The sequence below is a fragment of the Chamaea fasciata genome, unplaced genomic scaffold, assembly GCF_029207755.1.
Source record: "Chamaea fasciata isolate MVZ Bird 193981 ecotype frontalis unplaced genomic scaffold, bChaFas1.0.hap1 SCAF_76, whole genome shotgun sequence".
Lineage (NCBI taxonomy): Eukaryota > Metazoa > Chordata > Aves > Passeriformes > Sylviidae > Chamaea > Chamaea fasciata.
In genome coordinates, this window is record NW_027094161.1 from 275,575 (window position 1) to 294,958 (window position 19,384).

Consider the following 19,384-nt stretch of genomic DNA (forward strand, 5'->3'; position numbering starts at 1 on the left):
TGTTGGGGGGGTCACACTTTTATTGGGGTCCCTCATCTATTCAGTCCCCACCCTCCCCGGGCTGCTGGGAGTCCCAAGAACCCAAAAAGCTCCCCCCTCTTCTGTCTCCCCACTTACGGGTACTGGGAGTCACTGGGCTCATACTGGGACTGACCGGTGTTATAAATGCATATTATAAACTTGGCTTTTTGCAAGATGTGTTCTATATGGTTAAGAATACTGTGTAATGATATAAGTTTTTTTTAGTTCTGCTATTAGTAAAGAAAATTAGGCATAGAGGTACTAGATGATATAGTATGCTTAAACTGTCTGTTTGGTCGGGATAACATCTAGTGAACATGTAAAGGAGACTCTGCTATTGAGATACCAACTATCAGCATCTACCATCTGAAGAAAGTATGGACCAAGGCCCAAGCTGGAGGTGATAATGAAGACACAGCCAAGAAACACGCATGCCCTAAAACAGCGGACCCAAGGAGGGACCATGCAAAACAGTTCCCGGAATATGGAAACTAGTTTATGGAAAAATATGAACATTCAACAGGTTGATACAATGGAAATGGTATTTAAAGAATGACTCTGATACAGCAGTGTGGACTAGGCTAAATGCCAAGTCAACCGGCCAAACGTAGTTAGCTTTTTTTTTTATCTCCTAACTGACTCATTTTCTATTAAACCTGTTTCTGAAAATTTACATAGAAAGTGAACCTTGTTTTTCACAGACTGGGCTCATACTGGGACTGACCGGGCTCATACTGGGAGCAGCCACTGCCGGCACCGGGACACCCCAAAAACACCTCCCGGGGAGCCCCCGATGTCCCCCCGAGGGGCATCTGCTGCTCGGCTTTGGAGCCCCGCGAGCTCCAAACATCCCCCCAACAAACCCCAAACCCAGGGACCCCCCGGGATATTTGGGGCGAGCTCCCCCTCCCCGGCCCCCTGCGGGATGGGGGGCGATGATCCCGGCGGTGCCGCCAGTTCAGGGAGCGCTGGAGCCGCCGCTCCCTCCGCTCGTCTTCTCCTCCCGCTCCTGCCGCCGCCGCGCCTCTTCCTCCCTCCCTCCTCCTCCTCCCCCGGGCCCGGGCCCGGCCTGGGAGGGCGGGGCCAAGGAAAGGGCGGGAACTGGGACGGGAAAGGGGCGGGGTCAAGGGAACGCGCGGTCCTAAAACTGCCCGGTTTCGCCTAAAATCGCCAATTGTGCCGAAAATCCACCAGGTTTAGCTTCAAATCATCCAAATGGGCCAAAAATCTCCGGGAACGGAATCAGGACCGAGACAAGATCAGCACCGGAACCCGCAGCAACACCAAGGCTGAGACCGTCACCGCAGCTGAGACCGGCCCCACACAGGCACCGGCACTGGGACCGACATCGAGACCGAGACCAAAACCAACACCAGAACTGGTAGCGGGACCAAGACTGAGACCACGACCGACACTGCGACCGGCACCGGGAGCGCTTCGGAACCGGCCCCGGGAAGGCTCCAGGACCGCGGCCAGAACCGAGACCGGCAGCGCTCCGGGACAGACCGAGACCGGCACCGGAACCAGCACCGACACTGGCGCTGATCCGAGACCGAGAGTGAGACCGAGCCCGAAACCGGGACGGGGATCGGACCCGGAATCGCTCCGGGATCGCTCCGGGACCGCAGCGCTCGCTCCGGGGAGTTTTGGCCGCGCCTCCGGGCGGGACTGGGCGGGACCGAGCTGGGAGATTCGGAGCTTCCCAAGGCTGAAAATGACTCCTTTAGTTTTTCGAATGTGTCTCCCTTAGTATTTTACACAGACCAATCTGATTGGTGACAAAAAGACAAACCTCATCAATCACACTAGTCAGACCAGAGGGACATCAAGAAGAAGTCTCTCCTAGGAAAAGGAATGAAAAACAATGCTACAGTTTTTAGAAAAACACTCCTCTTGTTTACAGAAAATTCCCCGAGAAAAGAATTTCACAAAACCAAAAGATCTCAGGCACGAAAGCAGGGCTACAATCTCTCTTGGCTTTTGCAGTACAAAGAGAGGGAGAAGAGAAAGTAATTAAGGTCTAATCAAAAGGATAATCGGCAAGGTGACTTCCCAACACGGAACACAGGGAATGTGGGTCACCGGGGCTCTGCCCAATGTGGCTCCTCCAGTGGGGGCTGGAGCTGGAGCAGAGCTCGAAGCTCTTTCTGCACCGGGGGCACTGGCAGGGCTTTCCTGATGGTGCCTTGGTTGGTATTGGGTCAAGGCTGAGCTTTGTGAGAAGCTCTTCCCACACTGGGGACACTCTTGGGGCCTCTCCCCAGTGTGGATGCGCCGGTGGATGATGAGGTTGGGGTTGTGCCTGAAGCCCTTCCCGCAGTCAGGGCGGCGGAAGGGCCTCTCCTCTGTGTGTGTCTGCTGGTGTTCAAGGAGCTTGCTGCTGACCCGAAACCCCTTTCCACACTGGCAACACTTGTAGGGCCTCTCCCCAGTGTGGATTTTTAGGTGCAAGCTCAGGCTGGCTCTGTGGCTGAAGCCCTTCCCACATTCCCCACACTTGTACGGCCTTTCCCCAGTGTGGATGTTCTGGTGCTGGATCAGGTTGATTTTCTGGCTGAAGCTCTTCCCACATTCCCCACACTCGTAGGGCCGTTCCCCGGTGTGGGTCCTTTGGTGGAGGATCAGGTGGGAGCTCCGCCTGAAGCTCATCCCACATTCCCCACACTTGTAGGGCCTTTTCCCAGTGTGGATTCTATGGTGAAAGATCAGCCTGGACCTCAGACTGAAGCTCTTCCCACATTCCCCACACTCATAGGGTCTCTCTCCGGTGTGGATGCTTTGGTGGCTGATCAGACTTGAACTCTGGATGAAACTCTTCCCACATTCCCTACACTCATAGGGCCTCTCCCCAGTGTGGATCTTTTGGTGTAGCCTCAGGTTGGCTCTCTGCCTGAAGCCCTTCCCACATTCCCCACACGTGTACGGCCTTTCCCCAGTGTGGATGTTCTGATGTTCAGTCAGGGTGGCTCTCTCTGTGAAGCTCTTCCCACATTCCCCACACTGGTAGGGTCGTTCCCCTGTGTGGAACATCTGGTGGCGGAGTAGGCTGGACCTCTGGCTGAAGCTCATCCCACATTCCCCACACTCATAGGGCTTCTCCCCAGTGTGGATCCTTTGGTGGAAGTTCAGGTTGGCTCTGCCCCTGAAGCCCTTCCCACACTCCCCACACTTGTACGGCCTTTCCCCAGTGTGGATGTTCTGGTGCTGGATCAGGTTGATTCTCTGGCTGAAGCTCTTCCCACATTCCCCACGCTCGTAGGGCCGTTCACCTGTGTGAATGCTTTGGTGGCAGATCAGGCTGTTGGCCTGGCTGAAGCTCTTCCCACACTCGGAGCACTTGTGGGGCTTCTCCCCATCACGAAGCTGCTCATGGACCACCAGCTCTGAGCTCTGGCTCCATCTCCGGCCGCCTTCCCAGCCCGGCCTGGCTCTTTCCTCCTCACATCCTCGCCAGCTGCGTTTGCAGCCCCTCCTCCTCAGGGACCTTCGGCCCTTTTCCTCTCCGTTGCATTCCTGCACCGTGGAGCCGCTCAAAACGGCCTCTGCCACGAGCTTCTGCCGCGGGGATTTGTTCTCCCTGCTCTCCATGCTCGGCTCCTTGTCTGGGGGAGGAAGGACAAGGACAGGATGGGATTTGCCTCCGTGTCACAGGGAAGGGGAAGGAGATCCCCCGTCTGCTCGGTGCCTGCCCTCCCCGGGCTGCTGGGAGTCCCAGGAACCCTTAAAGCTCCCCCCTCTTCTGTCTCCCCACCTACGGATACTGGGAGTGACTGGGCTTACACCGGGAGCAGCCACTTCCAGCACCGCGACTCCCGGACCCCCTTCCCGGCCATCCCGCCCCTCCAGCCCCTAACGGGGTCCCGGCAATCCCAGGGGTCCCCCCCCTCTCAGGGTCCCCGCTTTGCGGTTCTGGGCTCTCCTCTCTCTGGGCTCCCGCTCAGGGAAGCGGCGGCTCTCCCGGGCTCCCCAAACCCGGTGTTCCCCCGCCACCGCCGGGGCTCTGCCGACACCGGGACACCCCAAAAACACCTCCCGGGGAGCGCCCGATGTCCCCCCGAGGGGCATCTGCTGCTCGGCTTTGGAGCCCCGCGAGCTCCAAACATCCCCCCAACAAACCCCAAACCCAGGGACCCCCCGGGATATTTGGGGCGAGCTCCCCCTCCCCGCCCCCTGCGGGATGGGGGCGATGATCCCGGCGGTGCCGCCAGTTCAGGGAGCGCTGGAGCCGCCGCTCCCTCCGCTCGTCTTCTCCTCCCGCTCCTGCCGCCGCTGCGCCTCTTCCTCCCTCCCTCCTCCTCCTCCCCCGGGCCCGGGCCCGGCCTGGGAGGGCGGGGCCAAGGAAAGGGCGGGAACTGGGACGGGAAAGGGGCGGGGTCAGGGACAGGGCGGGAATCGTGAGGGGAAAGAGTCGGGGCGAAGGCGACGCGCGGTCCTAAAACCGCCCGGGTTCGCTTAAAATCACCAAAATGCGCCTAAATTTCTCCAAAAGAGCCTAAAATCCACCCTAACACGGATCAGGTTTGGCCTCAAATCACCCTAAGAGGCCTGCAATCCCCACAAAGTGGCCTAAAATCACCCAAAGGGCACTAAAAGCCACCCTATAGCCACAGGGTTCGGTCTAAAATCAGCCCGTTGGGGATAAAATCATCTAAAGGGGTCTAAAACCAACCAATGTCGTCTAAAATTGCCCAGACTGGTTTAAATCCACACAAAATGGCAAAAAATCCCCTTAAAACTCCTAAAAAGGGCGTAAAATCAACCCTGAAAAGACCTGGTTTGGCTTAAAATCAATGAAATGTACCTAAAGCCCACCCTAAAACCCACCAGATTTGGCCTAAAATCATCCAAAGGGGCCGAAAATCCACCCTAAACCTGCCCAGTTTGGCCTAAAATTACCCAAACCCGCCTAAAATCTCCGGGACTGGGACCGAGAGCGGGACCGAGAGCGGCAGCGGAACCAGCCCCGAGACTGGCACCGCCCAGGGACGGGGACTGAGAACGAGATTGGCGCCGGGAGCGCTCCGGGACCAAGACCGGCACCGGGACCGGCACCGGGACCGGCACCGCCCGGAGACCGGGACTGAGACCGGCAAAAAATGGCTCGAACGGCACCAAAAACGCCCCTGAAGAGACCAAAAATGCCCGAAAAGGGACAGAACATGGCCACAAAATGGCCCCCAAATGACCCCAAACTGACTAGAAATGCCACTGAAATTACAAAATACGGCTGAAAATGACCCAAAGCGTGACCAAAAATGACCCAAGAGTGACAGAAAATTGCCCAAAATGCCGCAGGATGGGGGAGAGCCCGGAGACACAGAATTCCCAAAAAATTAAAAAAAAAATCCCCCCAAAATTGCATACAAAAGGAAAACTATAGAAAAAAACAAACTGAAAAAAGCCTCAAAATAGCTCAAAAAAGAAAAAAACCCAGAAAATGCCTGCAAAAATTCCAGTAATATTCCCAAAATTTCCCAGACTACCCAGAATTTCCCAAATTCCAAAAAATGTCCAAAAATTTCCCTAAACACCAACAAAAATCGCCCAGAAGATAAAAGAAAAAAACCAAAAAATCCAAATCCTAAAAATGTCCAGAAATATTTTAAAAACCCCCCAAACTCCCCAAAAATTCTCCAAAATTATCTAAAAATCCCCCAACTCCTCAGATTTCTCAAAATTCCCAACATATTCCCCAAAGCCCGCAAACAGCAACAGAAAACACTCTAAAAATGCAAAAACACCACCCCAAAAGTCCTAAAAATACCTCAAAAATCCCCTCAAAATACACAAGACATCCCCCAAAATGAAAAAAAATCCCTCCAAAATTCCCAAAAATCCCACGACCCCCTAGAACTGCCAAAATCCTTGAAAATTCACAGAAATTCCTACACTTGCTCTCAATGAAGTTGTGCAGCAGGCAGGACTTGCCCGTGCCGTGCTGCCACTCACCGAGAACTTGAAGAGGATATCTAGGAAAAAGAATTCCCCAAATTCCCAAGTTAGGACCCAAAATTACCCAAAATTCCCACGCTTGGACAGGAAATTCCACAAGTTCCTACGTTTAGACCCAAAATTCCCCAAAATTCCTAACAGAGGCCCCAAAATTAAAAAAAAAAAATCCCAATAGAGCGCCCAAAATTGCCCAATTTGGACCCCAAATTTCCAAGAATTAGCTGTACAGAGCCAAAAATTCACAAAAATTTCCTTTATGGGCCCCAAAACTCCACTATGGAGATGCCAAGACTCCCCCAGACCCCCTCACATCCCATGCAGAGAACCCCAGATCCCCTATAGGGTCCCCCAGGCGCCCCCGGACCCTCTATCGAGCCCCTACATATCCCCTCAGACCCCCCTGGGGACCTCCAGACCCCCCCAGACCCCCCAAATCCCCCACAGGGACCCACAGACACCCCCAGACCTCTCCGGACCCGCTACAGGCTCCCGCTGACCCCTAGAGATCCCCTACAGACCCCCCAACCCCCCAGAACGCCACAGAAACCCCCCAAATCCCCCACAGACACCCAGACCCCATTTAGGGACGCCCGGAGCCCCTTCACGGACCCCGCTGGACCCTCTACAGAGCCCCAGACCCCGATAGAGCCCCGAGACCCGCCCAGCCCCCTTTAGGGATCCCCAGACCGCCCCAAAGCCCCTACAGACCGCCCCAAATCTCCTGCAGATCCCCCACCAAATCCTCTAAGGAGACTTCCAGGTCCTCTCAGACCCCTATAGATCCCCTAGAGATCCCCTAGAGATCCCCTATAGATCCCCTATAGATCCCCCATTCCCCCACCGCAGGTCTCGGACACGCCGGAGCCGGCTCGGGAGACCGGGAACAAAGATGGCGGCGCCCGGGAGAGCCACCTCTGGGTCGTCTACGCATGCGCTGAAGGAACGCGCCAACAGATAGGCGGGGCCCAAGGGAAGAGGGGCGTGGTCAATGAAGGGCGGGGAACGAATGGAACGAGGCGGGGTCAGAGAAGGGGCGGGAACTGGGAGGGGAAAGGGGCGGGGTCCAGAAAACGGCGGGAATTCTGAGGGGGGGAATGGGCGGGGTCAAGGGAACGCGCGGTCCTAAAAGGGCCCGGTTTGGCTTAAAATCACCCAAAAGACCCTAAAATCTCCGGCACCGAGACCGAGACCAGCACCAGAAACGGCACCAGCACCAAGACCGAGACCGAATCCGGAACCGAGTCCGGCACCGCTCCAGGACCGGCACTGTGGGACCGACACCGAAACCGGCACCAGAACTGGTACCGGAACCAAGACTGAGACCGACACCGACACTGGGACCGGCGCCGGGAGCGCTTCGGAACCGGCACCGGCACCAGGACTGCTCCAGGACTGCGGCCAGAACCCAGACCGGGAGCGCTCCGGGACCGAGACCGAGACCGGCACCGGAACCAGCACCGAGACTGGCACCGCTCCGGGCCCAAGACTGGGATTGGCACTGGGAGCACTCCGGGACCAAAAACGGCACCGGCACCGCTCCGACACCGAGACTGAGACCAGGACTGAAACTGGAACCGGCACTGGCACCGAGACTGGCACCGCTCCGGGATCGAGATCGGCACCGCGACCGGAATCAGCACCGGGAGCGCTCCGGGACCGAGACTGAGACTGAGGCCGAAACAGGGACCGGGATCGGACCCGGAATCGCTCCGGGATCGGCTCCAGGATCGCTCCGGGACCGCCGCGTTCGCTGCGGGGAGTTTTGGCCGCGCCCCCGGGCGGGACTGGGAGGGACGGGGAGGTTGCCCTGGGCCGGGCGGGACCGCCTCGGTTCGCATCGTTCCGAGGCGGCCACCCCGGTCCAGATGATCCCAGTCTCTATGGTTCTGATCCAGATGGTCCAGCCTGTGAAATCCCAGTCCATGTGATCCCAGTCCATGTGATCAAGAACTCTCCAAGTTTGATTTACTATCAAACCACATCCCACCCACCCAGCCCCACACAATCCCGATCCCAACATCCGCCCACAAAAATATCCCCAAACCAACTGTTCCATTTAGAGTTGTAACCCGTTCATTCTTATCCCATCCCCACTCACGTGGACCACCATGATACCCTGAGGTTGCCAGGTTCAGGTGACGACTTCTGGGATGTGATTCTTGAGTACTGGTATATCTAACAGTGGCTTCAGACCACGGCCACTCAGCTGGCTCCTGGCCATGGGAGTGTGGCAGGATACAGAGAAGTATTAATAATGTTAACATGGTTATTTTGTTTTCATGTCACTTGAAGTGTCCCCTCGGAGTTCTCCTGCAATAGCAAAACACAGAAAAATCTGCCACCTAACGGCAGAACATTAAAACGATGGAATTATCCAGCGGGTATTTATCCGATGTTCTTTTCCTAAGGCATCAGATGCTATCCACGCAACTTTATTCAGAGAAGTTTTCAACACAAGTGGTACTTCTCCCATCGTAGGGAGGTCTACCAAAACAGGGTGTCCCGGGTCATGAACTGGATTTTCGGGATCATTTGGTCCTCTTTGTGAGGAGATTAAGCTCAGAGGATTTGGGCAAAAAGCAGTAATTTTGGGGCACCCATTTACCCTCCATCTTTCATTTTCACTTTGCACCGCTTTATGCAACCGGCCATCCCAGCCTCCCTCTTGTGGTTTCAGAAGTCGTTTTAAAAGACCGTTTGTCCTTTCTACAATTCTGTTAGCTTGAGGGTAATAGGGAGTGTGAAAAGACCATTTTATCCCTTCACCTTTTGCCCATTCCTGTACTACTTTAGCAGTAAAGTGTGACCCATTATCAGATTGAATTTCCTGTGGTTTTGGGAAAGTCCCGAACCATATCTGCAATGCTTTAACAGTGTTTTCCCCTGTAGCCCTTTTAAATGCCTCGGCTTGAACTGATCCAGATGTAATCTCAACCCCCACTAACACAAAATGTTTACCTCCTGATTGCTTAAAGGGACCCATGTAATCTACCTGCCATGCATCCCATAAGCCTTTACCTGTCCTCAAGTGTAGTGGGTCATCCTCTAAAGGATGTCTTTCTAGCCGTTTGCGACACTGCTCACAGGCTGAAATGCAGGTGTTACACATTTCTCTGGTAACGGGCCAAGCCCGGGCATGAGCTTCCTTGGATAAATCTTTTGTACCCGTGTGTTGTCGTTTTACATGCAGCCATTCTAATAAGTGCTCCCAATCTTCAGTGATTTCATCCTTTTTCAGAGGACTTAATTTTGCTAATTCATCAGCTCTGTTATTCCATTCTCCGGCTGGATTATCATCTGTCTGGTGAGAGGCTACCCACCCTACAGCAAAATTCCCTTGACTTGCAATTTGTAAAATTTCTTGCCACTTTTCTTTCTGCCACACTGAAATTCTGTTAACTTCCCAATCATTCTGTTGCCAGAAAGGCAGCCATTCAGTGCAGCCCTTATATACAGCATAGGAGTCAGTGTAAATACAGACAAGAGAGGTGTTTTGTGCCTCCCTCTGGAAAACACTCCAAACAGCTCTAAGTTCCCCAATTCGGGCACTGCCTTCCCCTTCTGTAATGATCCGCTCTCCAGAAGAAGTGTGCAATGCTACAGCTCTGTATTTCCACACTTTTCCTTCACGCTTAGCTGAGGCCTCAGTAAACCATGAATGTGCTGTTTGCTCAGGGGAGAAGGGAGGGGCTATTTTAAGAACTGAGGCAGGTTTGTCTTGGCTGCTGTTCAGATTCTCTGTGTCTTGTATTGGTAAATTTTTCACAGCGCCTTCAGTAATTGAAAAGATGTTATTAGAATGCTCTATTTGTGCATACCATTTCCTTACTGAGGCTCGTTGTGCTACCCCTTCAGGAGGTGGAGTCCCTGTGATCACTATTTTAATGACTTTAAAGGGACCTCTCAACACAATTGGTTGTTTTCTTGTGATTTTTTTACTTCTATGAGAGCTTGGGTAACAACAAATAAGCCTTTCTCCCAAGTTGTATATCTTTTTTCAGCATCTTTCAAGCCACGGGAGTAGAAGCTAACGGGTCTGATTGGGCCTTCAGGACCCCTCTGCCATATATGTACTGACAATCCTGAGGTAGCAAATCCCCATTCTACCTGAAAAGGATCTGCTGGGTGGATAGGGCCTAGGGCCTGATGAGCTGTGGCTTCAAAAATCAACAATTGTAATGCTTCTTCCTGAGAAGGGCTCCAGTCCCATTTTGTCCCTTTCTCAACAAATCATCAAGAGGTCTGGCAATAATTGAAAAATCTGGAATGTGTTTTCTCCAAAATACCAACAGTCCTAGAGCTTGCTGGAGTTCTTTTCTAGATTCGGGCATCTTGATTTGATCTAAAGAAGTTAGGGTGTCTGGTGGGATGCATGTCATACCTCCTTTCCACCAGATGCCTAAAAATTTCACTTCTTGAGAAGGTTTTTGTATTTTTTCTGAGGGGATCTGCAAACCAAGGCTTTCTAAGTGGGAAATTATTTTCTGTTGAACATCCTCCACTACTTCTTTTTCTTCCCCTCCCACTAAAATATCATCTATGGACTGGTAAACAGCTACAGTGTCAGGTTTAGATAGTTCTTCTAATTCTTGGGCTAAAGCATGGTGGGCTAAAGTGGGGGAGTGTCGCTACCCTTGGGGTAGACGTGTGAAGGTATATTGCTGTCCCTCCCATGTAAAGGCAAAACGGTCCCTATCTTCTTGTTGTATGGGTATCATCAAAAACATGTCTTTAACATCTATTGTTGCCATAATGGAGTGAGCTTTTTCCTGAATTGATATTATTAATTCAGCTGTATTTGGGACCGCTGCTGTAAGAGGGTCTGTGTTGGCATTAAACCGTCTGTAATCAACTGTCAGTCTCCACTTTCCATTGGGTTTTTTAACTGGCCAGATTGGTGAGTTAAAAGGGCTGTGAGTGTTAACAATTACTCCTTGATCTTTCAATTCCTGAATGACTGGCTTGATGCCATCTTTAGCACCAGAGGGTAAAGGATATTGTTTCACAGAAGTGATTTTGCTGAACGGTAGGGAAGGAGCTGTTTGTAGCAGCCTGATGTTAAGGCTGGGAGCTCCGAAAGACCAGAGAAAGCCTTCTGAGTCTTCCCATTGTCTCCCAGCAAGTATATCCATCCCTAACAAACTGTCAGGAATGTTTCCAATGGCCATTTGGACAGCTATTGGGTTGTCTTCTCCGGGCAGTGTGAGTTTTACTAGAGCGATACTCATAGACTCTGTAGTTCCTAGGGCATTTAAAACACAACATGGTTTTTTGCTGGGAACAAGCCCACACTTTTGGGCGTGTGTGATTTTCAATGCACTGATTTGGGCCCCTGTGTCCACAACAAAAGTTATTAATATTTGTTTGGGGCCAACTATTGCTGTAATCAATATGTCCCCTGTTCTCGGGTCCTTTGTGAGCTTCCTCAAAAACATCCAGTCTCCGTTTCTTCGCTCACTATCGAGAAACGGAGTTTCTAGTTTAAAGGAGGTTGGTGTGTTTCACTTCCCTGAAGCGGGGAGAGAGCATGCTGTGTCTCATTGCTTAAAACCTGTGTTGGGGAATGTTGTGGCTGGTTGCCCAAGGCTTGTGGAAGAGGAGGTGCACTGGGTTGTTGGTTGGATGATTCCAACACAATAGGTTTGGGACAGGGCCAATTGGAAATTATTTTAGCCAATTTATCATACGGCAATTTATCCATTACTTCTCGTGGAACTCCCCTTTTCAGCCCTAGCAACCACAGCTGCTGCCGGCTGGAAATTTGTTTTCCCTTTTCTGGTTTTTCATTAGGAGAAGCAATGTGCCTGACTCCTCTGGGTTTTTGTGGTTTGTCCTCTGAGTACTTCACTGGTCCATATTTTCTACTGTAACTTATTAACTCCTCTGCTACCTCACTCCATGTCCAAAGTTTATAACTGCTGTTAGATTGTGTGCTAGGAGTTGTAAAAGGTGAGGAGTCAGTGGAGTCAGTGGAACCAGTTTGATCTCTTGTGTGTCCGAGAAACCTTTCAAGTCTATCTACTGAAGCGATAGATGCTATTGTTTTTGGAAGAAAAATTGCTGTTGGTTTAAGAGACTCTGGCAAACCTCGAATGAGGGGGGTCATAATCTCAGGTTTGACAGGCTGTTGCATTGGTGACTCACAGCCAGAGATTAATTTTCTTTCCTGTATCATTTGCAAGCATGCAGCTTTGTGTATGTTTTCTAGGAGTTGGTCTGAGGTGCCGACTATTGCCAGAGGGTCGCCCGTCTCTAGGGGGTTTAACCCCCCTGCCCAGTGAGCTGCACACTGTGTCAGGGACCATGGAGCATGTGTGTTTCCTGTTGTTAAGAAAACTCCATGTCCCCAGTAGCCACTTGCTTCTTGTTCACTTAATTTAATTTGGTCGCCCCCTGTGAGGGAAACTCTGAAAACATACTCCGTCTCTGATTCACTAGGGAGGCGGGAGTATTCTTTCTTTAATTTAGCTAATTCAGTGGCTGTGTATGGTATTTCTTTGGTGGTTATGTGGGGATCATGATCCTCTTCATTTATATAATTATATTCTGTTTTGATGAGAGGTCTCAAGTTGGAGCAACAGTGTTCCCCACAATTTTGCATGTGTACTAATTCTTTCTGAGGGTATATTTGTTTAATGTTGTATGTCTCCTTTCCTTCTATTTCTGTGGGTGAATCTACAGATTTTAAGTTTTTGCTTCGCTCTTCTGCAAGAGAAATCTGCAGCAAATAATTCTGATTTCTTTCCTGTTCTAATTGTTTTTGCAAAGCTTCTACCAAATTCTGCAGGGATTCTATGACTGCTTTTTCTTCACTCACCCGCTCAAAACGGGTCTCTATGGCTGCTGAAAGACAGGCCCCCAAAACTGAGCAAAGAATGGTTTTATTTCTGCCCAGTTTGTATCTAGCATCATGTTGCAAAGAATATATTCTATCTACAATGTTTTCAAAGTTAAACCAATTATTCTGTGCCCACCTTTCTCCATCTGGAGAAGGTCTAGCACTATGTTTTGCTAGCAAAGCATAAAATGCATTCTTATCTTTTTCACTCATTTTGTGCAGGGACCAAAACCACTCTCAGGGAGGTACGCTTAAAGTTACACCAAAGGCACAGCTAAAACTGTGTTTCCCTTCACTTCCCTGGAATGGGCGAGGAGACCAAAACTGCCTGGGAGGTTCACCTTAGTTCCAAAGAGTTGTCTCCTCAACTACACCAAGCAGCCCAAAACACAAAAAAAAACAAAACCTAACTACAGTCCCATCTTTTGCACAATGAGATCCTTTTGTGAAATCCTGATGACAGGGAGTGCTATACGCCTGGGTGTATACAGTTTGCGGGAATTTTCCCTGACCCCCCTTGCTTTCTAACAGCGCTCACCGAAGTGGCGTGCTAGGTGCGGCTGAGACGAGGGTCCTTCCCCTGTTACAAGCTATACAAAACCCGCAACCCCTCTGTCCATCAAGATCCTGTCCGTGACGCCAATTTAATGTCACGATCCGCTCACACAAGCGGGGTTCGTGATGGTTCGTTTTAGGGATCTCAGAGCGCAAAAGACACAGCGGGGGACAAACTCAGTTTACTCAATCACAAATGCACCTTTATTTAGTGCCAACAAATGCCATAGTGGGGAGAGAAAAAGAGAATAGTTAGAAAAACAGAAAAGAGGGGAAGGGGATTATAGCTACCAACATGGAGGGTCGAGTCCTCGAGGCTTTTGAAGATGCCTATAGACGCAATCTTCTCCAGTGGGGAGATCTCAAAAGTGAGCGGGAGTCTCCAGGGTTTTTATAGTCCTCTCCGAAGCGACAGGCAGTTGGCCAAACAGCTGGGGGAAATCACTGCAGTGTGTTCATTCAGAGAACCCAGAACAAGTCGGTCGTCAGCAGGTACAGTGTCAACCAGTCCAAGTCAGCAGGTGCAGTGTCAGCAGGCGCGGTCACTTCACCGTGACTTGCCCATTGTTTCTGCTCAGGTTCTGATGTTCCGATATGGGTGCTGGGTTTTTCCATCGAACACACCTGCAGGCAGCACTTGGCCAACATCCCACCTCAGCCAGGCCAGAACTCCTGTGTTGAGATTTTCAAGTCCCTTTTAGGGGTTTCAGTCTCTGTCCTTGACGATGGTCGTGAGGCAGATGAGGGATCTTCGGACCGTCTCTTACAACCAGTGACCCCCAAATCCACTCCCAGTCCATCCCAGTATAAACCAGTGACCCCAAACCCGCTCCCAGTCCATCCCAGTATAAACCAGTAACCCCAAACCCACTCCCAGTCCCTCCCAGTATAAACCAGTGACCCCAAACCCACTCCCAGTCCATCCCAGTATAAACCAGTGACCCCAAACCCACTCCCAGTCCATCCCAGTATAAACCAGTGCCCCCCAGTCCCCGTCCCAGTGCCCTCACCTGTCCGTACTGGTTTGAACTGGGATCTCTCGACACTTGGTGGCCTCCAGGGAGCGGCTCAGGGTCAGAGCCCGGCGCTGGGGGATACTGGGAGTTACTGGTTTATACTGGTTTGTACTGGTTTGCACTGGGTTATACTGGTTTGTACTGGTCTGGGGGTTTTCCTTACTGGTTTGTACTGGGAGGGGGTTTAGGGGTCACTGGGATGAAGTGGGATGAACTGGGAAGGGATTTGGGGTGACTGGTTTGTACTGGTTTATACTGGTTTGGGGTTTTTCTTTACTGGTTTGTACTGGTTTATACTGGGAGGGGGTTTGGGGGTTTTGGGGGATTTTTGGGGAGAATTTGGGGGATTTTGGGGCATCAAAAATCCCAATTTTTAGTCAGAATTTTTGGGTCATTTTTTGGGATTTTGGGGCTCGGAAATCCCGATTTTTAATGGGAATTTTTGGGGTCATTTTTGGGGCATTTTGGGTGAATTTTGGGGGATTTTGGGGCTCTAAAAGTTCCGATTTTTAGTGGGAATTTTGGGGTGATTTTTGGGGGATTCTGGGGCTTTAAAAATCTCAGTTTTGGAGGGGAATTTTGGAGTAAATTTTTGGGATTTTGGGTGGAAATTTTGGGGGTTTTGGGGCTTCAAAAATTCCAATTTTTGGGTGAATTTTTGGGATATTTGGGGCTCTAAAAATCCCAATTTTTAGTGGGAATTTTGGGGTTTTTTGAGGGATTTTAGGTGGGAATGTTGGGGTGAATTTGGGGGATTTTGGGGCTTTAAAAATGTCAGTTTTCAGTGGAAGTTTTGGGGTCATTTTTGGGGGTTTTGGGTGGAAATTTTGGGGTGAATTTTTGGGATTTTTGGGGCTCTAAAAATTCCAATTTTTGGGGGGAATTCTGGGGTGATTTTTGGGATTTTGGGGGGAAATTTTGGGGTGACTTTTGGGGGTTTTGGAACTTCAAAGATTCCAATTTTGGGGATCTTTGGGGCTCTAAAAATCCCAATTTTTACTGGGAGTTTTGGGGTAAATTTGGAGGGTTTTGGGGTGATTTTGGGGTTTTTTGGGACTCACCACCAGCTCTTGGTTCTCTTGGAGCCGCCGGAGCTGCCCTCGCCAGGGGGGGGAGGGGCGCCCGTCTGGAGGGGGGGAGGGGAGGGGAGGGGAGGGACAAAAATCCCCAAATTTTTCCCCTCAAAAATTCCCAAATTTCCTCCCCAGAGCATTCCCAAATTCTCCCCTCAAAATTCCCAAGTTTCCCTCCGAAAATTCCCTGATTTTCTTCCCCCAAAAATGTTCCCGCGTTTTTCCTTCAAATTTCCCAAATTTTGCACTCCCAAAATTCCCCAAATTTCTCCCCAAAATCCCCGAACTTTCCCCCCCAATTCCCAAATTTTCCCCCTGAAAATTCCCACATTTTTATCCCCAAAATTCCCACATTTTTATCCCCAAAATTCCCAAGTTTTCCTTCCTAAAATTCCCAAATTTCCCCCCAGAATTCCCACATTTTTATCCCCAAAATTCCCAAATTTTCCTTCCTAGAATTCCCAACTTTTCCCCCAGAATTCCCACATTTTATCCCCAAAATTCCCAAATTTTCCCCCAAAATTCCCACATTTTTATTCCCAAATTTTTATCCCCAAAATTCCCAAATTTTCCCTCTAGAATTCCCAAAATTTTCCGCCCAAAATTTCCTCCCCGAATTCCGGGTTTTTCCCTCCCAAGAATTCCCAAAATTTCCAACCCAAATTCCCAGAGTTTCCCCCCCACAAAAAATCCCAAATTTTTCTCACAAAATTCCCAAATTTCCTCTCCAAAATTCCCTATTTTTGCTCTCAAAATTCCCAATTTTCCCTCCCCAAATTCCCAAATTTTCCAGCTCCAAATCACCAAATTTTTATCCCTAAAATTCCCAAATTCCCGCCAGAAATTCCATCCTCGAATTCCTGATTTTGCCCTCCCCAAAATTTCTCAAAATTCCCAATTTTCCCTCCAAAGCTTCCCAAATTTTCCTGAAAATTTCTTAAATTTCCCCCCAAAAACCCCCAAATTTCCCCCCCAAATTTTTATCCCAAAACTCCCAAATTTTCCCTTCCCAAAAATTCCCATTTCCCCCCGCCCCAAATTTCCAAAATTTTCTCTCCAAAACCACCAAACTTTGTCCCCAAAATTCCCAAATTTCACCTAAAATTCCGAATTTTCCCCCAAAATTCCCAAATTTTCCCCAAATCTCCCAAAATTCTCCAAAATTTCCCCAAAATTTCCGGTTTTTTACCCGAAAAGCTCCAGTCAGGGAGGTCCCGCAGGGGGCCGGGCCCGGAGAAACTCGGGGAGAGCCCAAAGCTGAGGGAAAAACCCCCAAATTTGGGAATTTTACCCCAAAATTCCAGCAGAAATCCCCTGGAATCCCAATGTTTGGGGAAGAAACCAAAAAAATTTGGGGAGAAAAAATCAAAATTTGGGGGAAAAAATTCCCAAAATTTGGGGGAAAAAATGCCCAAAATTTTGTTAAAAATCTAAAAACTGGAGAAAAAAAAAAATCCCAAAATTTGGGGGAAAAAATTCCCAAAATTTGGTTAAAAATCTAAAAAACTGGGGAAAAAAATTCCCAAAATTTGGGGGAAAGATCCCAAAATTTGGGGGAAAAGATCCCGAAATTTGGAAGAAAAAAATCCCAAAATTTGGGGGGAAAATCCCAAAATTTGGGGGAAAAAATCCCAAAATTTGGTTAAAAATCTAAAAAACTGGAGAAAAAAATTCCCAAAATTTGGGGGAAAAAAAATCGCAAAATTTTGGTGAAAAAATTTCAAAATTTTTGGGAAAAAATCCCAAAATTTGGGGGAAAAAATCCCAAAATTTGGAAGAAAAAATCCCAAAATTCGGGAATTTTAACCCAAAATTCCAGCCGGAATTCCCGCAGATCCATCCAGGATCCCAAAATTTGTTGGGCAAAAAAAAATCCCAAAAATTTGGGTAAAAATCACAGAATTTGGGGGAAAAAATCCGAAATTTACCCCAAAGTTTTCCAAAATTCCCCAATTTTTCCCCGATTCCACCCCAAATCCTGGGAAATCCCCAAAAAACTCCACGGAACACCCCAAAAATTTGGGAAAAACTCAGAAATTTTGGGACAAACTTCAAATTTGCTGGAAAAAATCCCCAAATTTTGGGGAAAACCTCCAAATCCAGGGAAAACCGTCCCAAATCCCGGAAATTCCCCCAAAATTCGAGGGAAAAAAAAACCCCCAACAATTTCCCGCCAAATCCCCTCACGACGAAACCACGCCCCCTCCCTTAAAACCACGCCTCGATCCTGAGGCCACGCCCTCTTTCCCCCCCTCACCTCTCTCGCCATTCGCCAATCCGCTGCGGGGGGCGTGGCCAGGGCCGGGCAGCGCGCGCCTGCCGCTCCGCTGGGGGGGTGCCAAACGTCAATCACGCGCAAGCTACGCCCCTTCTTTCAAAACCCCGCCCAAATCGAGATTAAACCACGCTCAACCCCCTCAGACCACGCCCGCTCATTTGCATCTCATTAAATCAGCGCCTCCCGCCCCCCGAGACCCTCCTGGAGCTTTCCCGGGACGAACCGAGCCGGAGGACTCTGCGCGCCGCCATCTTCGCCACGGTAGGAAGTGATGTCACCGCGCGCATGCGCACGTCATCGAAACATCCGCTCGCCGCCATGTTGTACGGAATGACCGCGAAGCGCGGCGCCATTTCGCACCGGAAGTGCCATGACCCAACTTCCCCTTCGTGCGCCGCCGTCTTGTACGGAACGAGGCGGGAGCGGCGCCGGCGATTAAACGCCAGAAGAGAAATAAAATTAAATTAAATTTCAATAAATTTTCAGATCGCCTCTTTTTGTTGTTGTTGTTTTGCTGTCGCCGCGGGTTTTTTTTTTTTGTTTGTGGGAGTTTGAGGTGGTTTTGGGGAAAATTTTTCCCCTCAGGTTTTGCCGATTTGGGGATTTTTTTTCTTTTTAAAGCGATTTTTTTCCCCACAAAATTTCGTTTTTCCCTCTAAAATCCCCATTTTCCCCCTAAAATCTCCCTTTTTTCCCCAAAATCTCCATTTTCCCCCCAAATTTCCGTCTTATCCGGCAAAACCCCCCGCACCGCGCCGCCATCTTCTACGGCAACCGCGAGCGGCCAAACCACCCCAAACCCGACAATTTTTCCCGTTTCCCAACCAAAATCTCCATTATTCTCTCTAAAATTTCTTTTTTTTTTTTTTTTAATCCCATTTTTTTTCCCCAAATCTTCGTTTTCTCAGTTTTTGTACGGCAAAAAAACCCCGCGCGCCGCCATCTTGTACGGCAAGATCCTCAGGGCGCCGCCATTTTGCCGCCCGCTCCTCACCCCTCACACCGCGCCGCCATTTTGTACGGCAACCCCCAGCGGTCAAACCACCCCAAAACTCCCTAAATTTTGCCGTTTTCCCCCCAAATTTAGAGTCGGAGATTTCCATTTTTATCTCTAAAATCCACTTTTTCCCCCAAATCCCCTTTTTTCCACCCAAATCTCCGTTTTCTCCATTTTGTACGGCACGATCCTCAAGACGCCGCCATTCTGTCGCCCTCACGTCTCCCTCAAACAGCGCCGCCATTTTGTACGGCAACCCCCAGCGGCCAAACCGCCCCAAAACCTCCCGATTTTATCCGTTTTTTCTCCAAATTTAGAATCGGAAAATCCAATTTTTATCTCTAAAATCCCCCTTTTTCCCCGAAATCCCCTTTTTTCCTCCCAAATCCCTGTTTTCTCTATTCTGTACGGCGAAATCTCCGAGCCGCCATTTTGTCGCCCTCACACCGCGCCGCCATTTTGTACGGCAAGCCCCGGAGGCCAAACCGCCCCAAAACCTCCCGATTTTATCCGGTTTTTGCCCCAAAAAACGAGTCGGATATTTCCGTTTCTTAATTCTTTTGAATTTTTCAGGATCCCCCCTCAGCCCAACGTGTCTTTCCAGGGTCTTTTCGGGGTGTCTGAGGGCGCGGCCGGAGCGGCCCCGGGGGAGCT

The 19,384-nt window shown here is 50.0% G+C and overlaps 2 protein-coding genes across 8 annotated transcripts; both read right to left on the minus strand.

The window, feature by feature from the left end:
- Positions 1-874: 874 nt before the first annotated feature.
- LOC136304406 (zinc finger protein 418-like) lies at positions 875-9,645 on the minus strand. Its single transcript, XM_066207968.1, has 2 exons — positions 8,072-9,645; positions 875-3,623 (listed from the first exon to the last, which is right to left on the minus strand). Exons 1-2 carry the CDS (start codon positions 8,235-8,237, stop codon positions 2,035-2,037), a joined length of 1,755 nt encoding a protein of 584 aa, XP_066064065.1. The 5' UTR covers positions 8,238-9,645; the 3' UTR covers positions 875-2,034.
- Positions 9,646-13,557: 3,912 nt separating this feature from the next.
- Positions 13,558-18,021, minus strand: LOC136304404 (large ribosomal subunit protein mL52-like). 7 transcript variants are annotated; one of them, XM_066207961.1, is made up of 6 exons: positions 17,957-18,021; positions 17,713-17,782; positions 16,645-16,712; positions 15,444-15,508; positions 14,377-14,453; positions 13,558-14,038 (listed from the first exon to the last, which is right to left on the minus strand). In XM_066207961.1, the coding sequence occupies exons 1-6, from the start codon at positions 18,018-18,020 to the stop codon at positions 13,909-13,911; spliced, it is 474 nt and encodes a 157-aa protein (XP_066064058.1). In that variant the 5' UTR covers position 18,021; the 3' UTR covers positions 13,558-13,908. The 7 variants fall into 7 exon arrangements, with proteins under 7 accessions (XP_066064058.1, XP_066064061.1, XP_066064059.1 ...); XM_066207964.1 differs by having other exon boundaries at positions 13,558-14,060; XM_066207962.1 differs by having other exon boundaries at positions 13,558-14,084.
- Between the last annotated feature and the right edge of the window lie 1,363 nt (positions 18,022-19,384).